The 27,603-nt window shown below is 45.3% G+C and overlaps 1 protein-coding gene across 4 annotated transcripts in view; it reads right to left on the reverse strand.

The window, feature by feature from the left end:
* Positions 1-27,603, reverse strand: part of LOC135921132 (putative fatty acyl-CoA reductase CG5065) — a 98,352-nt gene that overhangs the window by 17,810 nt on the left and 52,939 nt on the right. For 3 of the 4 annotated variants that reach the window (XM_070536712.1, XM_065455457.1, XM_070536711.1), the window contains exons 2-9: positions 23,435-23,592; positions 20,291-20,407; positions 18,141-18,316; positions 8,533-8,605; positions 8,231-8,337; positions 2,735-2,909; positions 1,990-2,034; positions 1,721-1,839 (exon numbers count right to left, since the gene is read on the reverse strand). In XM_070536712.1, coding sequence (XP_070392813.1) covers positions 1,721-1,839; positions 1,990-2,034; positions 2,735-2,909; positions 8,231-8,337; positions 8,533-8,605; positions 18,141-18,316; positions 20,291-20,407; positions 23,435-23,572 — 950 coding nt within the window. In that variant the 5' untranslated portion in view covers positions 23,573-23,592. Of the gene's footprint in view, positions 1-1,720; positions 1,840-1,989; positions 2,035-2,734; positions 2,910-8,230; positions 8,338-8,532; positions 8,606-18,140; positions 18,317-20,290; positions 20,408-23,434; positions 23,593-24,420; positions 24,532-27,603 lie in introns of all 4 variants that reach the window. The other variant, XM_070536710.1, reaches the window with a different exon arrangement.

The following is a 27,603-nucleotide window of genomic DNA, read 5'->3' on the forward strand; positions in this document are numbered from 1 at the left end:
GACTTCCTGGTCATCATGATTGGATGTAGGGGCGTAGACCTGTACAATCTTCACCTGTACAATATCTTCACCTGTACGTAGACCTGTACAAACACCCGCGCTGAAATATCTTGTCTCACTTTTCGGAGGCCGCGAGAAGCAGCGAGAGCAGTCGCGAGAGCTTCATGGGCGCAGTTGCTATGGCAACGAATATGTTTGGCACGCCAGTCCCCATGCTCCTTTGCGAAAGACACCAGGTGACTTCCGCCACACTTTCTTCAACTCATCCAGGCTGACCGGACTCTCTCCTACACTTTCCTTCCTCCATGGCAGCCATCCAGTTTAGGACAGCAAACGGGACGTTCTGTTCAAGTCAATCTCCCCGCGTATCGCCTTTGCTTTCTTCGATCACTTTCTCTCTCTCAGCAACAAAGTATCATAGCCGAGAAGATGCCTTGTCAATACTCCCCTTCTCCTCACGCACTCCATTGGCTGCTACTTTGGCCGTCAGGAGTGCGTTCGCGGCAAGTGCATTTTCCTGTGCACAAAAAGTGTCATAGGAACTCTCTTGGGGCAACTGAACTGAATTTAGTTCAACGTTACGAACGGAACTTCTTGTGTACAACATTCAACTGCATCTAGCAAGTCGCCCAAGTAGCTGTTGGTCGTTTATAGTAATTTACTGTCATAAAATATTCTCTTCTGGACGATCCATGTAGAGTTGGCGTCGTTAATGGTACCCAGCACGTTATAAGTTTACATTTGCCTGATAAATCACGGCGGGAAGATCACGGCGGGAAGATGTTCGGTACCTCTGGAGGACCAAAATTTTACACAACATCGAAGACCTTGTCACCATTTAGCATTATCACGCTGCACCAAAATTGAAATGCTCTAGGCAGCTGCTCTTTGTTGCGATGCCCGCTTACGTTGAGCACTCAGTCATCCACTGTAACGACCACGCAATGGGCTAGCCGTTCTAGTTGCATCAGAGCCATTACGTCTTTAAAAGTGACCAAATTAATTTTCGCTCGACCAGTAAGTTCTGTGAAATGTTTTTAATTTCACCTGAATTGAAAAGTTGCTTTCGCGTCTTGTTTGAAAGCTAGCCGTAAAAGTCGATTAACGGAATAAACAGGAATTGATGTACGGTAAATTTCACCAATTCGCGCCTGCTTTATATTAGCTTCACTTTACTAGCGGTCGCATAAATGGCATTATTTTAGCATGCACGCCGACAATTGCATGGGAGCAGATTGAAAGCGATTGCACGCAGGGTTTTAAAGGGACGACAAAAAAGGCACTGGCCATCTCTTGCATTTGCAATGTTCACTTAAGGACACAGATAAGTGAGAAAAGAACAAGAAAAAGTAAGGTTAGCAGTGTCTGCAAGCATCGAAGATAAGCAAGATTACTATGAAATTACTTAATAGTGAAGTAAATGTTCTGGCCAAATGTTAAACCATGACGTTTGTAATCTACTGGTCGAAATATTTTACATTTAAAGCACTCACAATGACAGCCTGCCATTCAAATTTTGTGTAAGAAACAAAGCTGTTGGCAATCTGACTCGACGTCTTCGAATCAATTCAGGGTGCCTATGACTGCCCATATTTTAACGAAGCGATGGTAGTCCAAGTATAGTACAAGCTGTGTTACTATGCACCGTGGCACAGCGAAGATCTCGCTAGTGGTGAATACTGGCAAGTCAATTGTGCGTGCAGAGCGTCATAGTGCTCACCTTGTGACGGCCGCGTGCCAACCAGCACATATTAGCATGTTGGCCACAAGATCGACAGGAATGACGTCAGCTACGCACTTCTTTTCTGCCAGTAGTGAGGGTAGCAGCCCAAGACCAAGCTGGAAGTGTTTGTAAAACAACAGGTTCAATGGCTTTGCTCCTGTCTACATTCAAAATCTAGACATATCTCATGCCGTTTCACTCCAATGCAGCAGAATAATGCACAGTCGCAATATCAGGAAGTGCTGGAGCATTTCTTTATGACTTACCGTGACAATAATTCCGGTGCAGCCGTTATAATTGTCTATCCAACCCTTTAAAAAAAGATAAAGCGTCAGATGAGTTCTCATAGGGATGATATTTGTGGACACAAGTGCTCAAAACGCTTTGGTCAACGTCTTCGGCAGAAATGCAGTGCAGACACATGTTTCTTGCTTAGCACGCTACAGCTATTAGCTACATCACTAATTAATTTAATAAATGCTAATAAACATAATGAACCACTAACCCTCTTGCGAAAGTGTGGAAGGCTTAGTCCGCTCAGGCGTGCACAGGATAGGTGGGGCATTTGAGTGCACAGTCTTGGATCGCCGCAGACATGAACATCCTGATTATCTCTCTAGACGCCAGAATGCATCGTTAACAACCCTTATGACATCTGTTCATTGCATTTATTGCAGCACAGGTGCTTGAATTCTGGCACAGGAGATAAAAACGTACGTATTTTGTTCTAGTCGCCTTACACGCCAGCCACCGTGATTTGCAGATTGCCACTGTTAAGAAAGCGGCAAAATCCTGTTTCGGGGTGCAAGAAGTGCTCGTGGTTAATTGTCCTCTGTGACAGCCAAAAGTTGCGGTTCCAGTGGCCCCAACACCTGCTAGATTGGCATCGCAACGGTTACAGGTAGTGGACAAAGTCATCGCGGCCATCTCATTCGGCTACTGTCACGGTGAAAGGCTGCGTCTGGGAAGTTATGAGGAAACTATCTATATGAATAAGGATGCCACTCTCACCGGAACCGGCTCCCTCGTCGATGCAGTGACAATGGAAGGCCGCACAATCGCGACGGGCATATCTCCTCGTTCTTCCAGGAACAGTGATTCAGCCAAACTCTTCGTCAAAGTGTACGTGTTTGGCTGCCCAAACAAGTGCTTTTCCAAATTATCCATAAGTTCTTTATCTGTGCACCTGCCGGGAATAATAATCCCCATGAATCCAATCATGCTAAATGATCTGTCAGGTTTTGCAGTTAATGTCATTTATTACGTTTTTATTTATTTCATACGGTGCCTGAAACACTTCCTTTTCCATGGTGAAAGAAACTATCCTGATCTGTACATGAGGCTATAATATTGTAGATAGGAACATGTAATATTGATAAGTAATTGTATATAGGAGCATATTTTGTTGTATAATTGATTGCTCGCTCTCTTCTACGCCTATGCCATCAGGCACTCCGTAGCAACTGGAACGAAGTGAGCCTTGTAGGTGCTGCGCGTTATCGAGCGGATTCCGTGATCGAGAGTACATTCACAATAATGACCCGTCGCGGTGGCTTAGAGCCCGCGATGTTGCGTTTCTAAATGCGAGGTCGCGGGATCGCATCCAGGAGCGAAATGCAAAACCGCCCATGTCCCATGCAAAGGGGGCACGTTAATGATCCCCTGGTAGTCAAACTTAATCCAGAGCCCCCCACTACGACGTGCCTAACAATCAAATCGTAATTTTGTCACGAAGAACCCTAGAATTGAATTCAATTCATTCTCAATAATACTATTATAGCGATTAGCATTTTTGAAACTTCACTCAGTTTGTGGCATGCATGCAACCTCCTTCACGCCAACGTGGTATCACTGGCTATGTGCCATTGGGTATGGTGTCGGTCTTGAATTAACCTCTTTCATATCAATTTGACTCATTGGCTATCTGTCACTGGGTAGGGGCCAGCTCATGAAAGAAAAAAAATAAACGAAATCTCCCTGAAATGACGGTGTCGATGATATGCGTGGTATTCTGTGGGGGTCCGTGTGGTGTGAAATGTCTTATGCGTGGCAATGATGTGTGAGTGTGTAGAGAGGGGGATGGGAGGGGGTATGCTGATGCAGTATGCGTTATCTATATATGCGTGAGGAGTACGAGCACAGAATTCCACATATTTACATTGCCGAACACACATATTTCGCACCACGCCTACGGCCATATAATGCTACACATATCTTCGACAGTTCCCGTTCAGAGAGGTTCCATTTAATTTTATGAGATTTATCGCCGTATTTAAGGAGAGTTGCCTGAGCTTGATCCTGAGGGAGGGTGGTACCTTTTGCCAATATTTAATTGTTTTACTGTTCTGAAATTAGCATGCTCTAACATGCGAACCATTCTCCTTTTAAGGCATGCAGTCACTGACGTTAATCTAATTTCTGCGAGTTATCGCGTCAGTTTATGGATTCAGTTTTTACGAATAAAACTTTGAGTGGCCCCTATGGCCGTGCAACTGCACAGCCAGAATATTTGCTCGATATGGAGAAATTGACACTGAACTTTGTTTCATGGCTTTATAAACATAAATTCATCAGCAGCAATTTAATTATCGATGACTGCTTGGTGGATATGGCCTTGAGGTACGCAAGGCCTCAGCTTCATTATTATTATTATTATTATTATTATTATTATTATTATTAATATTATTTTCCCCTTGCGGCTTGGTGACCATTATTAAAAAGAAATGAGTTATTTCAACAAAGAATAATCAGGTTAGTTCTGTGCTGTGCTTGGTAGCCAATTTACGGCACGCTGATACCTGCAGTACGCAGGCTGCTTAGAACTTTTGAATGCGTGCACATTGTGCTAAACATGCGTTAGCCTGCTTTCGACAGCAGAAATCAAGTTGTATAGTGACTCTGACATCTACAGACATAAGACCTCCAAGATCCCGTTCCATGAATATATCAATCGGCACTTCCACTGCAGTAGTATCTGTCCCTTGGAATATCGCAGGCTTTCCTGTATAATTCAATTGGTTGGGTAAACCCGTCTTTTTTTTTCGCTCTGCCTGCAGTATAGTACAGAAGGCAAGCATCGCTTCGCTGCTCTGTGTAGACACAATATATCTCACTGTCGCTTCCGCCGTCTGCGAGGGAACTGTGACATCATTGTATCTTCCTCTTAGGCCTCATTTGGCTATATAACCTCCACAACGGTCTACAGACAGGGAAACTGTCCTTTAGACATCTGTCAGCCCTTACGATAACTCGCTCTCATCTCAGAACTTGCTGTTTGCATGCCGGCGCACAGAAGAGGGACACATTTTCAGGCGCTAATTTGTACCCCGATTTACATTGAGGCACAAGATACCATCGCTGAGATTTTTCTTTCTTTCCTTTCTTTTCTTTTTGACAATATCCTTAATAATTAAGGCATGCTAACACGAAGCAGCTTCGCAAAAGTACATGGCACAGTAACCTGTGATTGTAAAGACTCCGGTTCTATCAATCTATTCCTTGCACTTTTTTAATAGAATACTCAGACGCCTGTTGCTTATCCTCAGACGCCTGTGGATAAGTACTCATGAGATCAGTACAAATACTCAGGTGCCTGATGCTCACCAGTCCCCGGCACTCTCGACAACCGCGCCCTATTTCGACCTAGAGGGCGTATCGCACAAGGCGACCCTTCCTGGCAAGAAAAATGTTCCGCGCTCTTCCCCTCTCCCAATTCTAGCCACCCTACCAGGTGCTTTCAGAGCCGCGCCGTCAGTGAACCACTTCTGAACAGGGAGAAAGCGTGCATGAGGCGCTCCCGGCTTCCCTAGCAGCTCTAGTGGTCACGCGTGATCCTCAAGCAAGTTGATCCAGCGAGTGCAGAGGAGAATCGCGACAGAGAAGCCCAGTTGATGTTCACAACTCAAGGGCCGCGACACGCCATGGCTCAGATCTCGGAGGCAATGCGAAAAACTCCACGCGAACTTCACAATGGCGCCGCCAGATTGCGCATCATGTCCAGAGGGAACGGGCGAAAGTGGAGCCCCATGTGTGACGCGCTTCGTCGGTAGCAGATTTTGGGAAGTCGCACATAGGTCCTGCGGTTGTGATGTTGCTACGTGTTGATTTGCGTATCTCTTGTTTTCTGCTGTGTTCATTTTACTGACACCGACTCGTCTGATTTTGTTGCTTCTGTCTAGGGTAATTTTTTTTTCAGATAGGTATTTCGCTCCCTTTTATAAGTTAAGCGCATCGATAACAAATCTCCATTTGGTAGTCAGCGCCTGTCCTTATCTCAATCCACGTTATGCCATCGCGCTCTACGCTCACGATAACAGATCACCAACTAGCCCAATCAGTAACCCTTCCAGGCAATGCGGTGTGTAAGTACATTGCTTGAATGCTAATCGCAATAACGTCGGCAGTCATCTTGAGATGGCTACTTCCCGAACTGTCTTTCCCGCTGGTTTTTAGTTAGGTCAATTAGATATATATATGTCTGCCATCTGAAATGGACAGAAAAAAGTATTTCATCTTTTGTATTGCTGGTCTCGAGTGACGGTCGTCCGCTCAAAGTAGCGTTTTCTCTCCCATTGCATGCAGTGTGTCAATCGCGAAGTGTTCTGTGGTTGCGGCAATCGCCGATTCTTCGTCCGCGTGCAGCATTGCCTTGGTGTGTCCACTCCTAGCGTGGGCGAAGCAATGTTTGCTACACGAAAACTGAGCTGTCCTACAGTTTTACTTTGTGCGTTTCACTTTCTTTCAGGTGTTTTGCGTTGACACAAGCTCTTGTTGAAATGTTGGCGTTTGTCGAGAAGTCTTGGAAGCAACGTTATTTGTGGAGAGTTGTCGGGTGGTAGCACAAGTACATTCCAATTGAGCGCATCATGGTGCCGAGCCGCAGCAATCTTGACACCTGGGCACCCAGCTGATGGTGCTGATTTGGGGGCGTTGTTCTTCCGCGAAGTGTTGCGGAAGAACCCCTCTCGGCCGCCATCCGATCTACACGCGCGCGCACGGGTGGTGGTGGTGGGGGGCTCCATGGGCGGTCGAGTGTTGACAACCTGGCAAATGGTCCCACAGGGGTCAAGCGAGCACAGTTATCCTAACGTGGAGCATCCGCTCTTTCCAAGAATCACGCACAGAGGGTCACCACCGCCCAAAAGAAACACGCTTTGGCTCGGTCGAGTACAGCTTACCGCGCACTCGCATCGAATGAACACCGTGCATGCGTGTACTGGATGTAGTGGCCAATGCGTTCTAAATAAAAAAAGAGCAAGTGCCGGAGGCCTTGACGCATGTGCGACATAAGATTTGGACGGGGCAACGGGGCTGTTGCCGCCTGCAATCCCCCTGTGTAGCTTCCAGCTCACTAGTGTAGACGACAGGAGAGAGAAAGCCGCGTGACGGTACGGATGCATCTTTCAACTACTTCTACATCCGCTTGTACTTCAAGCACTCAAAAAATTTTGTGGCAGGATATTGATCTGGCGACGCCCTCCAAAACTTATTCCAAACCATGATTACTTGAAACGCGTTTCAAGATCCGTTAGGGCAAGAGTTGTTATGTATATAGGACTGCGGCAGTTTAGGACGCGTTCTTTTTTTGCTTCTTGTTGTACTTTGGCGTATCAGACAGCACCTGCTTACCGTAAAAATAAAAAATTAAGAACTCCCATAACTACTGTAGAGCTATATCTACTTCTATTTTTTCAGCCAACTTTTCCGGTTTGTATTACCACCAGGAAATACAGTTTCATTCAGTAAATGTATTTTTTTTAATTGAACTTGTGCCCACATTTCTTGGTGGATAACTTTTAGCGTCCAGTCTGCCGGTTTTCTTTCACGAATATCTGGTGCCCTAGTAATGTTGAACTTGAAACATCCTACTTAACTGCGGATTCTGTTCTTGAAAACTGCAGTTGTATCTAGTGCACAGATTATCAAAGCTCTTTTTCTGAAATAAATGCCATGTGACCATGCAGGAATGAAACCAATTGCACTTAATTTACCATTTGAACGCAAATAGGGTGAAATTGGGTTTATAACAGCATGCATGTAAACAATGCAGAGATCAATAGTAGAAAAATTACTAGGTACGTGGGACTCCGCGTTACAGCCCCGAAAAAAACTGCAAGGAGTCGAGCCAAGCACCTCTGTGCATTGCCCCCTTCCCTACCAGATCCTCATTTTCGTCACCGAAGCAGACAAAACAAACTTAAAAAGATGTAATTAATGCTTGAGGTGCGTATTCAGTGTCACGTAACCTTTACCTGGCCAGGCTGCACGCATCGGAGCCCATCGAATGTAGCACCTGCGCGCCTGTCCCCGTCTATGCTCTGCTAAATTAGTTTTCACTGACCCTTTTTTATTTAACGGAAATGTTCAGTGAAAGCAAGTTTACCAAATTCCTGGAGAAAATTGGTCTGCTCTTTTTGTTTACACACCGCAAGCATTTCACCCATACCCTAAATATATGACTTAAAATAGTTTGAATTTGACGGCAAGAGTTCAGTCATGCGTACTTACTCAATAGCTTCAACAACTTTCTCGGCACCCAAAGGTGGGGGGTATATCACCTCAAGGACGTCTGATTTATCGCAGTTGCAATACGCTGTTGATACATGAACAAGAGCCTGAAAGAGAATTTGCGAAGCTGCGTAAGATACATGGCGAGGACACAAATAATTATGTAACGTGAGCGTAAAACTTCACCGAATAACCGTCTATAGTTATAAGCACTTTCATGAAAATTTGATAAATAGCCGTTCAAGTAGGCAGCATGGCAGCGTCCATGAACTAACAAAAGCGCAGAGCGTGGTGAAACTTACTGTAAAATTTGACATCCGCTTGCACAGGTTCAGAACACGTCTCGTCCCGAAAACGTTGAGCTCAACGGCTTTCCTGAAATGCAACCATTTCGAAAGACTAAGTTTTATACTCCTGCCACCCGGTCATTCGAACGCACTACACATTTTTTTTTCAAATTGATGTCGTGTTACCCGTGCTGTCTTCCCCTAAAGAAAGCTAATGTAATGTGTGAACGGTTCCCGTAGCTGTGGAGTAGTAATACAAAAATAAAATGATCGTGTTTTTCCAATTTATTGGATGCATGTCTTTAGCTAGCTGACTATGTGGATAGCGGCAAGGTGAGGCAATCGTAAAGTCAGGGAAACCGGTAAAGGGAGAGGGTATGGAAGTCGAAACAAAAGTCCTTGTTGTGAGCCCACGCTGCAACTGAGAGGTATGCGAACAAATGCAGGAAAGGAGGAAAGGAGTGACACACTGGGCGTTCAAAAAAGGATTCACAGCTGGACTACAGAAAGTTTGTCAAACAAGAGTACCTCGAACAATTCAGCAACGTTCACACTTCTTTTTAAGCCGGTGAGGAAAGCGGTCATGGTCCATCAACTGTCACCTATGAAAGCGTTCCGGGGTCTAGTATAGGTTTCGCAAGCTAGGGGAAGAGACAGAGGTGCCGGACGTCAGGTCGATAGGTACTCACAGCACTCGAACTTTGGTCCTACGGGGTTTCTGATCCGTAAAAAAGATATGCGTTTCTAAAAACCCCTCATACCGATATGCGATAAGCAACGTTGCATCGTAAAAAGAGATGCTAAACAGCATTTAATTGCAGCCGCAACGAGGGTTCCGATTGCGCAGTTGGCTGTTTGAGATGGCATCAGAACTCCAGAAAGCTGTGCAAGCGTGGTAATGTTGTTGTCTTGGAGCGTCCATCATAGAGAAATAAGTTTTACCCATCTGGTAGCATTCGTGTGTGGACTCAGCAGCCCTGTCTATCTTTGCGATGCCGCAGTGACTCAAGCCACTTAGAAAATCATGATCCATTACACTCTGTGAAGGCAGTTGACCAGTGAAGCTGTTTAGCACATGAACAAAGAGACGAACTCATTTATTCTCTTGATGAGTGGTCAGTGTGACGAAAGGTACACACACTCATTTATTGTCTTGATCGGTGGTCATTATTTCACTGGCACGTGCAATCACATTCTTTGATAATGTCAAATCGATGCACGTACGGCGCTGGGTGGCCGGTTGGGCCGGATCGGTATGGCATCGTAGAGATATGTCTACATCCACATTGAAAACACCGACGTGAATGGGGTAGTGTAATCACAACCAATTCACGTTAAGTCAGTAGCCGTAAACCTTACGGCCCTATAATTATGGTATTTTTCGCTTGCCTACGGGGTTATCAGCCATTGCTCACGGGGGCATGAGCCATTGATGATGACAGTTTTCGACATGCTGTTCTGTACGTTATATGCGCGATTAGAAATAATTTCAGCACTGTTCGCTTCACTTTGCTGAGTGCTTGCAGCCTCTCCCTTACGGGGCTGTGAGCCATTGCACTTTTCGCTAGCTTACGCGAGAAATAATGGTTACGGGGGCATGAGCCATTGATAAAGCTATAGATTTTGTTCACGGAGGACAAAACTCCAAGAAACCCTAGCCATATGCAGGTTCGCTGTAAAGTGATAACGTGGCAGTTTTGCAAAGCCGGATGAGGGATTCTTTTTTTTTTTGGACAACAACTTGCCGTGTGTCGTGTGGCGTAAAGCACGTTAGGGGAATTTAGCAGCTGCTCTCGGGCCACACAACACAAACCCTTACCGGGCCAGCTTATCAATGACATAGCAGACAGCAGTAGGCAGGGCTGCGAGCTCCGTGCGAGCGTCGTCGATGTCGTTATATGTGACAGCTTGACGTTAATTTTTACCTATTTCACCGGGATTAGATCTCAGCTGCAGGATTCTTGTCAAAGCAGAACTATCCATATCTGTATGCATGCCGCCTCCATATACAGGAATATGGCAATACAATAGAAGCGTTATCTACCTCAGGGTGAACGAAGGTCAGCCTTCGTAATTATTCGAATGGCGAGTACACTTGTAGCTACCGAATGGAACACGGGGAAGAGGAAGCTTGTCTCCCTGACATATAATTTGATAGGATAGATTCTTAATGAACCTTAATCAGTCGCCGAAATATAGCTCGACGTCACTGTGCTGGTAATGAAGCCATGTGATGGTCGGGCACTCTTGAAAAGTACTGACCGTGTGCTCTGAGAAAGTAGACAGCCACAGGAGTTGGAATCAGATCGTATTCGGTGGTGAAAATTGTTACTAAAGTTGAGGTGCACAGAGACCTCAGAATTTATGCCCCCAGATCTTCACGCTCACCTCCACCGGGTGAGGCTGGTCTCTACCGCAAAAATCAGGAAACGACGACGAATGTGATGATGAAAAAAAAATGTGAAAAACTTGTAGGACCCTTAAGCTTCTCCTTTAAGAGTGGAACGCGACATCATTCAAACATCCCTCACTGCTTCTCACGCTTTCCGGCAACTGCAGCGCATATAACCGTAATGTTCAACGGGAAACGCTCGCGGCAAACGCTATGCAGGAAGGCAGGCTTTCTGGTAGGAAAGCGGCCTTTTGGGTGGGCCACGATGCGGCGAAGGCTGTTGCGTACTCCAGGGTAGCGTATCGTACTCCTTCCGAGTGGTAGCGATGCCTGTTTACCGAGGCTCGACCAACGTCACTGTTTGGTAGCGTGGCGTTGTCGGCGGGCTGCAGGCATCCGGTAGACTATGGCGACCAGGCAAGGACGAGACGATTTCTAGTGCTAAACGTGCACGGTTTATTCGAAGGTTGGGGAAAGATCATAAAAAGAGAATGAAGTCAAGAAAAGTGCATTACGGAGCCCCTTAAATAGGCGCTCTACAATCGTGGGAGGGATCTTGCTCCCGTCGACGTCACGTGACAGGCACATAGTCTAGTTTGTGGATGGGCGTCCGTCCCGCCTCCGTATATACCAAGCCGCAGGTCCGTAGACGTATTTTCCTTTCTTCTAGGCGACGTTGGTTCACGGAAAAGGGGTCGCCCCACCATAGATACCAAGCCTGCAGCAAGGAATAAGCATCCCGCCTCCTGATATACGGAGCCGCAGGTCTGGGAATGTAGACGCTCATCCCTCCTCTTGCGTGCATTGCTGGTTCGCGGAAGTTCTCCTGTAGAGCTTGACAGTTCGAGGAAAGGGTGCCTCTAAAGTCGCACTCACACAAAAGGGGCCTGTGAACACTGCGGTGTGTCCGCCAGACCGGCATACACTCGAGACGACCATGGCGAATTAGGAAGTCACACTTCGTTTCGATGTGGCATGGCGGGCGAAAATCCTTTTTTTTTCGGGGTGCTAGACGCCACCCATGACAAGGCGAACGCCAGATATCCGCTACTCGGCGCGCGCTAATGGGGAACGCCGTGGCCAATGTGCGAATGGTCAAAACGCTGGAAATAGAGTTTTTTGAGTTTTCGCGTAACAGAATTATGTTTTCTAATATATTCAAATTACAATCTGACGCTATCATGTCTGTAGGTTGTGTGTAAGTCGTATTTACGATTTTCCTACGTATTCAAGCTTGAGAAATTCAATTACATCAGTAACTTCCTTGCGTGACTTGGAGAACCTGGGCATGGGTGGTTCGCGAATCTTTTTTGCCAAATCGACGTCCGAAGCTGCACGCCGGGCGGCGATACGGGACGCCGACGCCGACACAAGGCCCTTAACGCTGAAGTGTTGAAAGAATGTATTCACTTCATTGGTACATGGTTGGCACTCCATCCGGGCCTCAAGCGGTTCTGCCTAACATGGGGGCCAGGGCGACTTTAAATATCCCCTCGTGGTCTTGTGGCAGGCGATGTCTCCTCGGGAAGCTTGGGGAACTTTTGGAAGCGTGAGTGCCTGTGTCAGGTTGTGAAGTCGACGAACTCTTCCACTTCATGTCTTCACCTTTGGGCCCTCCCCTTTCTGTCTGCTCAGGGCGTAGATGGGTGACACTTTTCCGGGAAGAGAGCAATTATCTCGACATGGGAAAGCACGCTGGGAAGTTCCCTCGCTTGAGAGGTCGAAGTTCAGGTTGACCATAAGAGCCTTCACGGGGATTAGGGAAATCATGTTGACATGGAAAATCACGCTTGAATGTTTCCCATACACGAGAGGTTGATCATAACAACACTCACTAGAGTGCGAATATCGGTCTCATTTATGTATCATTACAATGACAATGTAATGCAAGAATCTCAGGACAATGATGGCGCTGCTGTAGTGTGGATTGCAAAGGCTTATCCCATGCTTTCTTCCGGAGTCACCTCAACACCTCAGCAATGTCGCAACCCGTTGCTCAAAATAAACTCCGTGGGCGCTGCACAAGAAGTCGCACTGAATGACTGTCTCCTGAAAACAATCAGCTTTAGCATAAGAAACAGGTTTGCCTTTGATGGAAATGGAATATGATGACGACGTATACGTGCCTGAAAAGGCAAGCAACTATTTCTTTACAATTTACATGCTGAGGCTTTCTAATCCTAAGTAGGGTGCTGCCAAGGTTACCCCCAATAGGAGCCTTGCGCGTGCCTGACGGCGTAACCACCAGGCCCAAAGGCATATGTCATTGGTACCTATTGACAGATACGAAAAATTTCCCATATCCAAGCAGCATGCTCTACGTCATTTCCACGAGAAGGATCTTCAAAATTTACGGTAAAAGCACAGCAGTAACAAAGAAATAATGTGATATTTGGTGAGATGCCTCTAATAATCGAACCATTATTGCTTTATCACTGTGGCAGTCTATCTTCGCGGCTAAGCAGACGTGGTGTGCTGGGTACCAGTAATTTTGGTACCATAAGCGTACCAAATGGCCTCTTCAGTGTAAGTGTATACATTCATACGTACCGCATACAGGTGGCCAAGAAGCGAGCGTTCTTTTTATAAGTTGCCTATCACCTTTTTGGTCACTGCACTATAATATATATTATTATATTTAATACCATTAATAGTTCTATATTCTTGTTTCTGATATACATGTCACGTAATGCATGATATGTGGTCGTACTGTATTTGTTCTTCGGTGAAATGGCTTTAATCGATTTCTTTACTGCACGATCATATCTCCAGTACCACGGCTCTGTAGCCAACTAAAGCTGCACAGGTGGCAACTTCTTGCCCTTGGATTTTTTATATGTGACGAATGGATGCTTTAGAATTCGCGATTTCTTGCTAAGGTTCTAAGAGAAACTTTACAATATAATTTAACGATACAACTGCATTGCATGTTTCTGCATCAGATGGTTATAGCTGGGATGCCCTCACTCCCGTGGTCGTTCTGGTGTCCTCAGGTGCCCGCCAACGCCACCGGTTTCTTTCACTGGAATGCCAGAGGGTCTTGCCAAAAGGAAAAAGTACATGGTGCCCCATGATTATCCCAGCTCCCCAATCCCCGATTTCCAGCAGCAGGTTCTACATTTCACGGTCATACTGTTTTCTTTTTTTCTTTTTGCATACGTTTGCAAAACATTTCATAAGTAAGTAATCATTTGATGCAGCAGCAAAAAATATTGCGCCCGGTTAGTACTGTGCCTAACCTCCAGAATGCTCGTAAAGGGGCCCTGAACCACTTTTTATCGATGTGAAGAAATTCATTAGACTTTGTACTATTCCACAAATATATTGCCGAAAACATTTCTTCAGTGCGTTCAGCAGAAACAGAGTCATGCATTGGCACTCAAACAGCGCTCGCATTGCTTCCGCGCCTTTGTCAAGGATTTACACTGCAAAGGCTATGGTGGAGCGGGGATGTGCTGTTCCTACAACACTCCGCGCACTGAACGTCACCGTGGGGCGCAGTTCAAAGTTTATTTTGGACGTTCACGTAGGCCCCACTTATTCCGATTCTGGCGGCTACGACGCGCCAAACGCCGTTGTCCTCAGCGACTGCAGTGCGCTTCGCCAGTGGACTCGTAGCGGCGTCCCCTGATAGCCGCGGTATCTACGCTACGTAGTAGACCACAGCTAGATGCAACTGCAGTGTTTGCTTTGGGCATGACAGGACCACAGTACGCGCTAGCATTCGTATGGTCCCGCCTAGCTGTGCATGCTACGTGGAGCATACGGTTGGAGCATTGGTGGAGCGTGAACAGTGCATGCTATGGACCGGCTTTTTCCTGAACCAGCATGACCGCCAGATAGCAGCCACATCGAACTTGGGTATTTTGAAGCGCCATCAATGGCTCATTGTGAAGCAAAGTCTGCCAAGGCGTCTACCCATAAGCCGCCAGGAGTGAGCCCGCTCTGGGAAGCGTGCATGTGCTCTGAGATTAAGTTTCGCGTAGTTCGAGGCTAATTGGTTGTTCAAATCTAGCCGCAATTTGCGAGACCCGACGGCTGTGACAAGCAGGGTGGCCATAATATAATTACTATGCGGGTAACCGTGGCCGAGCATGAGTGGACGATAGTCGGCTTCTTCCTGAAGTGCTTAATGCTTATCGAAATTCGAAAGCAGATTTTCCCCTAATTCAGCCTCTTTATTAAGTTTCCTCAATATATATATACAGTAGCAGTAGGAAGAAGCGCACTCATACAGACACCCTTCTTAATCAATGTCAGCTATTGGGCTATAGCAACCGCACATGGGGATATGCTATATTACGAACTAAATCGTCTAGAAGACAGTGAGGAGAAGGCATCTGTTGAGAAGAGAGCGTTTGAGAGAAACGTGACTTTGCACTCCGCTTGCGAGATCTAGGCGCCACGCACGACTGCAAAATTTGGCTGAGGTGTTAACAGCAGCGTTTTCTATCCGCAGACTGTGTTTTTTTCACGTTCAGGGCTCCTTGAAGAAGATTGCCTGACGGAGCGCTTTCCAGCTTATCCATAAACCAGTGCCAACATGAAAATATATAAGCAAATCTGGGGCCAAGAAGTGACAGGCAGGATTTAAAAGATGACGAAGAAAGAGATGCGTCACTCAACCACCTAAAAGAACTAAACCTACTCGGGCTTGAGTATCATTCTTCTTTGAAAAGATCACTCTCGCGCATCTGCGAGTGTTCGCTTCAACCGACAAAGCACGAAACGCTACAAGACTTACTGCGCTCAGTACAAATCCCGCAATCGCGTCATACCCGCCGTGGTTGCTCAGTGGCTATGGTGTTAGGCTGCTGAGCACGAGGTCGCGGGATCGAATCCCGGCCACGGCGGCCGCATTTCGATGGGGGCGAAATGCGAAAACACCCGTGTACTTAGATTTAGGTGCACGTTAAAGAACCCCAGGTGGTCGAAATTTCCGGAGTCCTCCACTACGGCGTGCCTCATAATCAGAAAGGGGTTTTGGCACGTAAAACCCCATAATCTAATCGCGTCATCTCTTCGCATTATGAACAAAAGTGGAACATTTGAAAACTCAAGACAGAGGAGGAACATTCGAGGACTTACATACATTATCGGAAGTGAAAAATTAGATGCAGTGACAAAACTAATTAATTTATTGATGAGCATCAATGACAACTACGACCAATAAATATAGTAGAATTGATCTTATTGTATTTAATCACTTCGTTTATAACTTATCTGAAAATAGTGTTCCCTCAACATCACTTTCTAAATAGCGCTGGTTGTCTGCCCCAAACTATTCTCGCTTTAGTTTGGCGACGGAAGCTTGATCATTTCCAAGAACCTTGAGGCCTGGTTTAAACATTGCAGCCCACACGAAAATTCGGCGTATTGTTAACACGCATATGTGGGAATTGATGTCAAGCGAAGCTTTCTTTGTTCTTTACGTAAATATTATGCAAACGTGATGCTGTTGACATGAGTGCACTATTCGTGCAAATGTAACCTTATGCAGCAAATGTAACACAACGATACATATGATATTGTTTTCATGTAGCTGTGGCGTTCGCTTGAGCGCGACATAAATACACAAAAAGTTTATTAGATGCAGCACACGTGTCTTTTGGTCTTTTTCACTGCACATCATTACCTTCACCCACACTACAATTTCTTCAGGCTACTCATGGTCAGCAATTTCCGTGTTAGTAACGGCCGATGCGACTTTATCCAGCAAGATTTCACGTACTTGCAGAGACAGAGCCAGGAGAGCTAGGCCACTGTGGAGTCTTTAACGGCTACACGGCCACGAAAAACGTTGAACCCCCTTGACGCGCCTCGCTTAACAATTTAGTCATCAGTAGAAACTAGAATAACCGTTTTGCGAGCACTCGAACCTGGTTTTGCCTGCCATCCATCACCGGACCCACGTGTCTGGCGTGCACGTTCACATCGCTCCCCGAAAAACGCAGAAAGTGAAAAAGCCTGAAGCAGGGCTAAGCCACTGTGGAGTCTTTAACGGCCATGGTCAGGGCGTTTTAACACTGGACGTTGTTTTAAGACTGGACGAGATGCACCAACCCAACACGCTGTTCGCAACTTCTCTATTCTCTTCTTGTTCTTTGCGTTGTTGTTGACTTGGCACAATGGTGAAAAGCAGCACGCGCGTCGAGAAATACGAGACGTAACGAGAAACGTTAGACGTCTCGAACTCTTTCTGGGTAACACGCGGTCAATCACACTACAAGTTCTCAACGCGGGCAGTGCTGACTGGGTCGGGTGACAGCTGATGCAACGCGTACTCCCGTCATCTTGCACGAAGGTAGAGAAAAACCCGGTTTTCCTGTTCCACGCCAAAACGCCGTCGTTTCCGCTTGGTTATTGCTGTTCCAAAGAGTCACTGCCCAGGGTACGTAGTGAACGAGGGGTGTTCGTTTACTTCCCGCGCAGCCACGTGTTGTTGGTCTGCATCAGGGTTTTGGTTGTAACGTTCACCACGCTCATCGTAACCCATGGCCTCCCATTGCCGACAATCCGCTTCGCGTTTACGAGCCAGCTTTCGCTTGCGTTGTGCAGCACGCCTTACAGTGTAACGAAGAAGTCTCCTTCCGCTCGATGCTTGAAAACATTGTAGGTTTCAACCTTTCAAAATTCCACAGTGGGCGATGACTCACGAGGAACGCCGTAGTGGAGGGCTTGGGATTTATGTGGGCAGCTGGAATTCCCTAACGTGCACCGAATGTAAGGTACACTAGTCATTTATCCATTCCGCTCTCAACCGAATCCGGCCATTGCGGCAGGCATCGAACCCACGACTTAGTGCTCACGAGATCCACGTCATAGCCACCCAGCCACGCCGTCGGACACGCTGAACAGCTTTGTCGAGACCTCCTTCACGCTTACTGCGCGCTTCGATCGAATTTGGTTCTCGTACTTTTGGCGCAATGCAACTGACATCCACACTGGACATTTTCTGTCACCTACTTTCTCATTTCCCTGTGTTGGCTCCATGACACTAGAAACCAAAATCCGCTACACCTTTGCGGAGCTACCTACGGTGCCTCTAGCGTCGTCCAAGGTCAAGGTTAGTAGGCAGTGACACATATAATGCTGCATCACTGGGCGGTGTTGTAGCGTGGTATTGAGTAATTCACTTGTGCCTACTTGACAAGACTGCAGCCAGCACCCAAAATTTCAGAGCAAGACACAAGAAAACTTCGCTTAAAAAAAAGCAGTAGATTTCACTTGCCTGAGAGGTTCATCAAACCTGACTGTGGCACCTGAGTGAAAAACAACGGACACGTTGTCCATCAAGGCAGCCTGATCAGGCGCACTGAGTCCCAGGTTTGGTTCAGTCAAATCTCCTGGCAGTGCTGTAACTTTTTCAAGAGCATTTGGTTGTTGTTGCTTCAGGCGTTCGAACATCTGCGAAATGAAGTAAATTCGGTTGAAACAGAGAAACGTATATCACCGATGACTTTATCCATAGTGACTTTCGTATGAGCCTCACTCGAAGCTTTGTTTCCTTATATCCTGCCATTAAAATGCTTCCCCCATGAAGCCCGAGAAAATCGACTCTATATGACACTGCCACCGCAATGCAACATTACCATTGATAACCGCCAATATCGAACAAAATATTCTCCTTAAACTGACTAATGACAATAATTATTGGAACTATGAGTTAAAAATAGTTACTCGGCACGCATGATATTTTGCTCAGAAATATAATAAATGTGTTGCCCTAGGCATTACGGCACTATCTATTTTGATGAAAACGCAATAAAGGCATCATATGGCATATATCGCAATTTTCTCACTATAGCTGGATTACCTGAGAAGGCAGACGCTCCTTTCAAGAAATATCCCAGAGTGATGTTAGCAAATTACAAAATGTCACTAATTAAGTTTATATATAGTTACTTCACCTCATAAGTCCTAATTACGTTTCCTCTAAGCAGTAGTATCATTCTCCACTGAGTAAACATCCTGTGCTCAGTATCTGTTTCGACAAATGCGTTCGTCAGAACCTGTGGAGAAACGCGTTAGTGTTCGAGTTAGCACTTTCACTGACGGTGAGAAATGGAGTTCTGCTATTAGCTAAGACAAGCGCTACTGTTAGTTTTCGTTCGCGTGAGTTAATCTTTCGTGCTAGTTTACAACCACTGCTATGATAGCCACACTATCCAAAATAAAATAGATCCTATAGTTTAGACTTCCTGCGTAACATTGTGTTAGATTTGCTTTTAGTTGCTTTTAATTACATGTTTTTTGTCGAGACGGCTCCGAATTCTTTTTACTATTATTAGGCTTTGGTATTCCTTATGCCAGTTATTTATCACTTCTCTTGCTTTCCATCGCTAGCTATTGGATTATGTCTCACCTAACGTAAGCGTCGCGATGGCGGCAGATATTTTCATGTCAGAGCCATCGCGCATCCCACGATATAACGCACCATTATCATTTATAGCCAGATTTCAGGAGAGATTGAAGACTATTTATTGCTGCTTCTGCAACAAAAAAAAACGAATAGACCAAACAAATATTAGAAACAACTGAGGTGAGAAACGATGATCTTATCCCTTCCGTCCCATCATCGCAGCCACCGGAGCAGGACGGCGAGCATCGCAACGAATTCTGCTTCGCTGTAGTCTTTTATCTTGGTGCCGGCCTGTGAGCACATTAGCTTTCTGGTTGTATCGTTAGCCACGACCTTGAGCACCGTAGTATGGGGAAGGTGAGGTACAATGTGATGTGAGCAAGTAAACGATGGCGCGTCGCTATGTACAGGCGCTAACGACAAATGTCTGAACATTGTACGAGCAACCTTACCCTTTCACTTTTCGCTATATGGGAGCGGATATCACGAAAGCATACTACATCCTCATAGAAAATATCTATCGCGGCAATGTGTGCCTCTTTAAATTATGAAGGAACAATCAACATCTCTTAAGTTCTTATATGCGTCGCTAAGTCGGGGTGTGCTAAATTAGCGGAGCTCCAGGCCACCTTCTGAAGCAAAGAGCTAAAAGCAAAGAAAAGAGATTTGGAATCATGCATGGGGAATCCGAAATGAACGCGGTCATTTCTACACTATTTATTATGGAGTGTTCGTGGTTACCAGCCTCCAGAGTTAAATTTACGCCCCACGTGTTGACACACCTAATGCGCTGTGAACGTTAGCGCGAAATCTACATCGGGCAAGAAAAAGTGACAAGTATCGGGAGACCCTCTGTCATTCGCACTCGGCACGCTCCGCAGCGCCCGTTCTGGGAAGATTGGCTGATTTTCTGACTGGCAGATTTATGCGTACTTTTGCTGCGATTTCGTTATCCATGAATAATCTGATGTGCTGTTACATATACCTTAAATGAACGGGCAATAATGTCACGTATTTACCGGTGAGTTGAACATCTTTTCCAGCCTCGCCTGTGGTTCTTCCCCACGTTTGTTGCGCACGAGGAGGTAGGCCCGCTTCAGGCCAGGGCACGATCGTAGCAGTTTTTCCAGAAGAACCTAAAACATGAGTATTTAAAGAAATGATGCAGGGAGGACATTCGTGAAGTGACGGTCCTCTTTAAAAAAGAGCACTAAAAAGTTTGTGACAACTACTTGTAACGTACCATTACAAACACGTTACTGCCAAAATCTAATAACAGAAGAGATTCAGACATGCATGAAGGCTGTATTGTAGCAGTGTGGTGCGCACGTTTGTGCTCCATGTCGTGGTGCGCGCAAGTGTTAACAGTTCTTTATAAAAATCTGCATTCATAGCTTTCATTACTGCACCAAACACAAATAACAAGGGCTCACAGGTACTACTCGTGCAAACCAAAGTACGGCTACATTAACTCTTGTAATCGCTCTTAAAACAGATGCTGCGTAGTAACTTTTTCTGCGCTGAGCACACATTGCTCTTGCTTATCGTTCGTTCAGGACTTTCTGTGCGGCAGTCTCTCCAAGTCATTGTACCAAACTGTGTGTAGTTCTCTAGCTCTGTTGTGAAATATAGCGTCGCAATCAGTTACCTTGATTCCGAACGATTCACCTTTACTTTGCAATAACTTCGCGTCGAAAATTATTCTATGTAGCGGCGATACCGGATTTTAAGTATGCAGTCCCTGCCTCGTCCAAAGCTTGCTTTCGGTCGGGAATCATACACAGCAGTATAGTGAAGGAGGCGCAGTGTGGCCAAAATCCAATGCTAAAAGGTCTCTGAGGTTAAAGCGGCCGCCCAGGCTGTGAAAAACTACAACTTTCTGTTCACATGAGCCCAGAGACCATTTTATGTGTGTGACTTGCTCCTTTTACATACAAGTGTGGATATTCAAGAGGAAACATTAGCTCGCGCCAAATTCTTATTGTAATATTCAAATACATGAAAAACAAGGAAATGTGCATATCAGACAATCAACACACCAACGTGAATGAAGTTTGTTTAATTCCGAAATTAGGACTTCAGAAGAATGCAGGAAGTATAATCCTGATTTATGACCTCCTAATTGTTACAAAACTGCTGAATTTAATACGTTAAGCTAAATGAAGCACGAGGTTAAGTAATCTGTAAATCTGCACATAGAAGAGATATCATCATCATCATCATCATCATCATCGTACTATTTTATGTCCACTGCAAGGACGAAGGCCTCTCCCTGCGATCTCCAATTACCCCTGTCCTGCGCCAACCGATTGCAAGTAGCGCCCACAAATTTCCTAATTTCATCGCCCCACCTAGTCTTCTGCCGTCCTCGACTGCGCTTCCTTCCTCTTGTATTCATTCTGTAAACCTAATGGTCTAATCGTTATCTAACCTGCACATTATATGAACTGCCCCACTCCATTTTTTTGCTCTTAATCTCAATTAGAATATCGGCTGTACCCGTTTGCTCTCTGATAAAAACCGTTCTATTTCTGTCTTTTAACGTTCTGCCTAGCGTTCTATCGCCCTCAGTGCGGTCCTTAACTTGTTCTCAAGCTTTTTTGTCAGTGTCCAAGTATCTGGCAGATATGTTAGCCCCGGTAAAATGCACTGATTGTACACCTTTGTTGTCAATGATAATGGTAAGCTTCCAATCAGGAGCTGACAATGTCTGCCGTATACGATCCAACTCATTTTTATTCTTCTATGAATTTCTTTCTGATTATCAGGGTTCCCTGTGATTCATTCACCTAGGCAAACGTGCTCCTTCACAAAATCTAGAGGCTGACTGGCGATCCTGCACTTTTGTTCCCTTGCCCGGCTATTCATCATTATCTTTGCCTTCTGCATATTAATCTTCAACTCCACTCTAGCACTCTCTCTGTTAAGGTTGTAACCATTTGTTATAACTCGTCTGCAGTATTGCTGAATAGAACAATGTCATCGGTAAACCGAATGTTGCTGAGATTTTTCGCTGTCGATTCTTACTCCTAAGCCTTCCCAGTTTAATAGCTTGAATACTTCTTCCAAGAAGGCTGTCAATAGCATTGGAGAGATTGTGTCTCCTTCTCTGACCCCTTTGTTTATAAGTATCTTCTTACTTTTCTTATGCAAAATTAAGGTAGCTGTGCAATCTCTCTAGATATTTTCCAAGATACTGCAGCAGTATAAAGTTCATATGTTTAAAGTATCCTCAGTGGATGTGATATGTATGTCCATTCTATAAATAAAGAATAACAATTTGCAGCTTAAATCAAAATATTACAATGCTCACGAATTAGAGGTAGATATTTCAGAGTGGTGTACAATATATTATTTTATTTCTCTTTAAATGTCATAATAGAGGCATTTTACAGGAATGGTATCTCGCTAACTATATTGAACTACAGAATTGAAAACATGATGCAATTATTGTTTTTTTTTATTCAGCAGTTTTGAACAATATTAGTGAAAACGTTGATTGCCGAAATAAAGAACGATCTTACAACCACCAGTGGGCATTTTGTTTCTTTTGAACGCAACAAACCTAGTCATGTTCTGAGCAGTGAATGCCCAGAACAATCATTTCTTCTTTCCACGTGCACTCAGATAGTAGCTCCCTCGCCCATTCTTCCTCTTGAGACCGCGCGTGGCACTTTCCCGCTTTGTGACCCGTGCGGCGAGATGAGTGACGTGAATAACTTAGCCTGAGGGAACGCTCGGTTGATGAGGAAAGGAAAAAAAGAAAGAAGTTGCTTGACAGCCCTCAGAGATGAAATTTTCCCCGCGTGACCTTCCAAGAAGTAGTGATTTCTGAAGGCCCCGAATGAATACAAGTGAGGTCAACGCCTGCTAGTTGGCTTCTTCCCAGACACCGAGTTGATGAACGCTCGGTAAAACCCCATGCTAACGTCAAAGATGCTCGCGAAAATATGGCCGCCAAAGCACTTCAAGATAACCCTGCCAGATGCAGCACCACCCCCTCACACACACACACACCATCTAAGCGCATTTCTTTCGTATATAGGCAGACCACAAGTGATTGTACGAGTGTCAGTGTCTATGTATAGCTGCATAATAACTGTCAACGTCCAAACAAGCCCGAAATTCACAAAATAACCATACAAGCCTCCTACAATAATTACCTTTCCAATGAAGCCCGTTCCTCCGGTGATGAACACCTCTCGATCTTGATAAAACCGTGCAATCTGGGAGTCATCGTTCTTTTCGTCCACCTCTGGCTGTATGTGGCTTTGCTGCTGATTGGTGAACTTGTTCGTCATGGTGGGCACTTGCCAACAGGCTGAACAATAGCAGATGAAAAGAAAATCAAGGCGTACACAAAAGCCCGAGTTAAAGAAGCATTTTTTTTTTCACTTGTCTATTTACGAATTTGAAACAGCTTTGATTACAAGGTATGGTAAAGTGCAATGATGCGCTCCCACCCCAAAGCGCTCGCACCTTAGAATACACCATTTCTTTTTTCTTTTTTTGGCATAGATCGCGCAATCGTACATTCGGCAGAAACTCGTGCGGCGAAAGAAGCAATGGCTGATGTGTCTCGACGCGAGCACCGCCGTGCACTGGAAGAACCCGATGGCTACTTTCACTTTAATTCATCGCCAGTCTGACTCAAGCGATAACTTTACCCAAGTCCCGTCGTCTGGCGGTAATCGAGTCGAGAAACATCTTCCAGATGCAGGCTTCTCAATAAACCTTGATATGAGCTGCATTTGCAACTATAACAATTTTAATATTTTTCGCCAAGCAAACCTCTCTTCGTCGCACTAAACTGAATATATATCGGAAATGGGCATACAAGTGATGCCTCACTGTGGTGGCAATGTTCCGACGAGACTTCTTTTCCCAAGCGCAACCACTGCTTTCTTTGGCAGGGTTTGGCATACATAGCGGGCTCGCCTTCCAAAGGTAAGCAGCACGAACAGGTACAGTAGAATAAGGTATGGGTTAGGGAAATAAGTAGAAGATTTTTTTAAAGCTCCGAAAATGCCCAAAAATATCAAGCTATAGTACAAAGAATTCGAATAAAACGTATTCATAACCGCAAGACGGGAGGGAAAAAATCCTAAAACATTGATTCACAGTGGAGGAAAAGAACTAGGTAGCTTACCATCAAGTAAGAGGTCTGTAGGGTGAGCAATTAACACGCCAACGAAGAACGTCAAGCACAAAATCAGAGAGGCTGAACTAATCTCACGGGTGGCGGCAATGGAAAAGAAACCTGCCATGAGAGGAACAAACAATTTATGATAACTCAAAGGGAAGCTCATCACTTTTCGAAGTGAGATCAATATGCCTTAGAACATGCACCTATAAAGCGAGATATAAGAAAAAAGAAGAAACATGTGCTTGCAGCGGTAAAGCTAGGGAAACCATGGAGCATGCTTTACTAGACTGCCCAGCGGTCGATTTGGGCACCACTGGCCTCCTTGAAGCTCTTGGGCTCAACGAGAGCAGGGGGAAATAAACATGTACGCATTAGAGATTAGTAAGAGGCAAATGGAAGATTGGTGGAACAAAAGTAGGGAAACGACAAAAACGGAGACGTACACAAAGTTCACATTGGGGGGTCAGAAAATTTGGTTATAGGAATTCACCGTGGTTTTTTTGTTTCTTTCCTTTTTTTAACCTAAGTAGGAGATAAGGCCGTATAACAGTAAGACCTTGGTGGCGCAACCCACTGCCCCGTTCCAAAGGGGACGCTGATAATATCCATCCAAACGATGACGCCGATATAAAATATACATCTACCGTGAAAAAGTAACAGGCAGAGCAAGAACATCATATAAGTACAACACAAATTATGATAAGGTTACGAACACAGCCGCTACATTTTAAAATCCAATTCATTTTTGTACTACTAAAAGTATTATTTATACTGTTTGCTTGGTAATTGTTGAGTTTGGCATTCGTTTAAATATTTCATTTATTCTGTTTTCTGTTTTAGGCCACATGCGTATTTCCTTGGGTACTGTAGCTTTCTGTTGCCTGTCTGATTTTTTTTTAGTTTTCATTTTTTGTTTCCAGGTGATGAGACCGCTCACGATAACGTTACCCCAGGTTTTTCCTTTTTTTTTTCCTCAAGCTCAACCACTTATGCACATTAGCTCGTGTACCACGTGGTTAAGTAAAATCAAACTAAAACAAACTGACACTTGCGTAACATCAGCACGATTAGGTTTATGAATAGACTTGACCGATTTGGTTTGAATATTCAAGTGCACTTGACCACTCAGAACTAACCTCATAACAGCGAAGGAGCTAGCTTACTTTGCCGGTGTGCAATTGTTTAGTTGAAGAAACCGACATACTGCTGGAGGGTTGATCCCAACCGGCCACGAGACTTGTTCGACTGACAAAAAATTATGTAATTAGATTCTGTTGTTTTACTTGTCAGAAGGACAATCTAATTACAAGGCATGTCGTAGTGGTGGACTCCGGATTAATTTTCACTACTGGAGGTTCTTTAGCATGCACCTAAATCTCAGTACACGGACGTTTTCATTCGTCAGCATTCTTTTCGTACTTCACGCGCTTTCTGGAATCTATGTATGTGTTTGCCTATCTAACCATTTTCCCGCCTACCTGGGTCACTCGGTTGTCCTCAGACGAGTGGGTTGCATATACTAACTATCGGGCTGCTGTGCTGAGAGAAAAGGGCGCTATAACGTAAAGCTATTCCAAAAGTTTCTGTTCCAATTCTGCAATCAGCCCTCCGCCATCGGTCCAAACACTTTCGCACCACCCCCACTTTGCCTGTCATGCGACATCACGAAAACCACGATAGCTCTCCCATCTGATATGTCGTGTCTATAATGAGTATGAATGATTAGACCCAAGAAAAGAAAAATATTTACTTATCATTCAAGACCTTTTCCCCAACAGCCATTGGAAATTGGTCAAATGTTTTCGAGCTGCGCCCACTTCACCTGTCTGTCACGCGATGTCACAAATGCGCGAAAACATAACCTGTCAAAGTGACGTCTACGCCTTAAAGATGCATAATATGCCGAACAAAACTAAATTCGTTTCAGAATAGCCGGAGACTGCCCAGTTCAGAAAGGAATACAAGATGGCTGCCCGCCGATCGCTCAGGCACTCGCTACTCGCACATGCCGGAGAGCACGGATTTATTTGCATGTAATACAAGGTTTCTCGGGGAAGTATAACGTTATCGAGCTCTTTTGGCGCATACATGACATCACTCTGCCAGCTCTACTTTGCTGAGCACCTTTTTAGAGGTATTCCTAACCTTCTGTTGTTCACTGCCGCGATCTTCGACCAGCCACCGCAAGCTAAGTAAGGGGAAGTGCACCAATCGCAGACACCAGCACCACCCTTCTCATCCATTTATTTATTTTTACTGCGCTTACTCCATTCCATCGAAACTCTCTCCACTTAAACGTACTCTTCGCCTCTTGACAGCCAATTGGTTAAGAAAAGCCGCTGTATGTAGGCAATGTTATTCGTTTTCAAAAAGAAATAAAAGTAATATCCTGTGAACGAGAAGATCGTTTGTTGGGCTGTTCAGACCACGCTCTGGATCACCGCCACATGCTTGGTCATTGGTTACGTAAATTTTTCCGGAGATCGGAATAGTATTACGTTATAGGGCGCCAGGGTTCGAAACCAACCATAGGACCGACTTGGGTTACTGAGTAGGTGGCAATGTGCTTTATCGTGCCTCTTTTCAAGGAACCTCTTTCACACCGACATGGATTACTGTAGATGCGGGACTGGGTATGTGCCAGTAGGTGTGTGCCGTTCTTGAATGAACGTCTGTAACGCCAGCTTGGGTAACTAGGTATGTACCACAGGGAATCTGCCGCTTACATTGACGAGCGAGATCCGTTAAATTTCTCCGATGCTGAGCAGTATGAAACCCACGTCAGAATCCCTTCAGGACACCAACCGGCTCCATTAGCAGTCAGCGTCACAAATGCGATGGGTACGCGGCACATTTCAGTGAATGCCTTTGACGCTAGAGCGTCTAGTGAGCTCAGCCACGAATTCACTGGGTATGTGCTGCTCTGGAATGCGCATCTCGCTAGCTTAGGCCACTGAGTGCGTGCCCTTGAGTGTGCGGCTACTGAGGGAACATTTCTCAGCATTCGCCGACACTTGAGCGTCGCGCTTCTCGTCTCAGACGTCACGCCCACTCTTTAAGGCCTGGCCACTAGAGGACGCAGCGTGTTCAGAAAGATGCGTCAGAGAGGATCCCGGTTGCGGCAAGACGCGTGTATCAGGGTACGCACGCATTGTGGCACCAAGCATTTCGGAAGCCACGCACCGA

The sequence above is a fragment of the Dermacentor albipictus genome, chromosome 3 (genome assembly GCF_038994185.2).
Source record: "Dermacentor albipictus isolate Rhodes 1998 colony chromosome 3, USDA_Dalb.pri_finalv2, whole genome shotgun sequence".
Lineage (NCBI taxonomy): Eukaryota > Metazoa > Arthropoda > Arachnida > Ixodida > Ixodidae > Dermacentor > Dermacentor albipictus.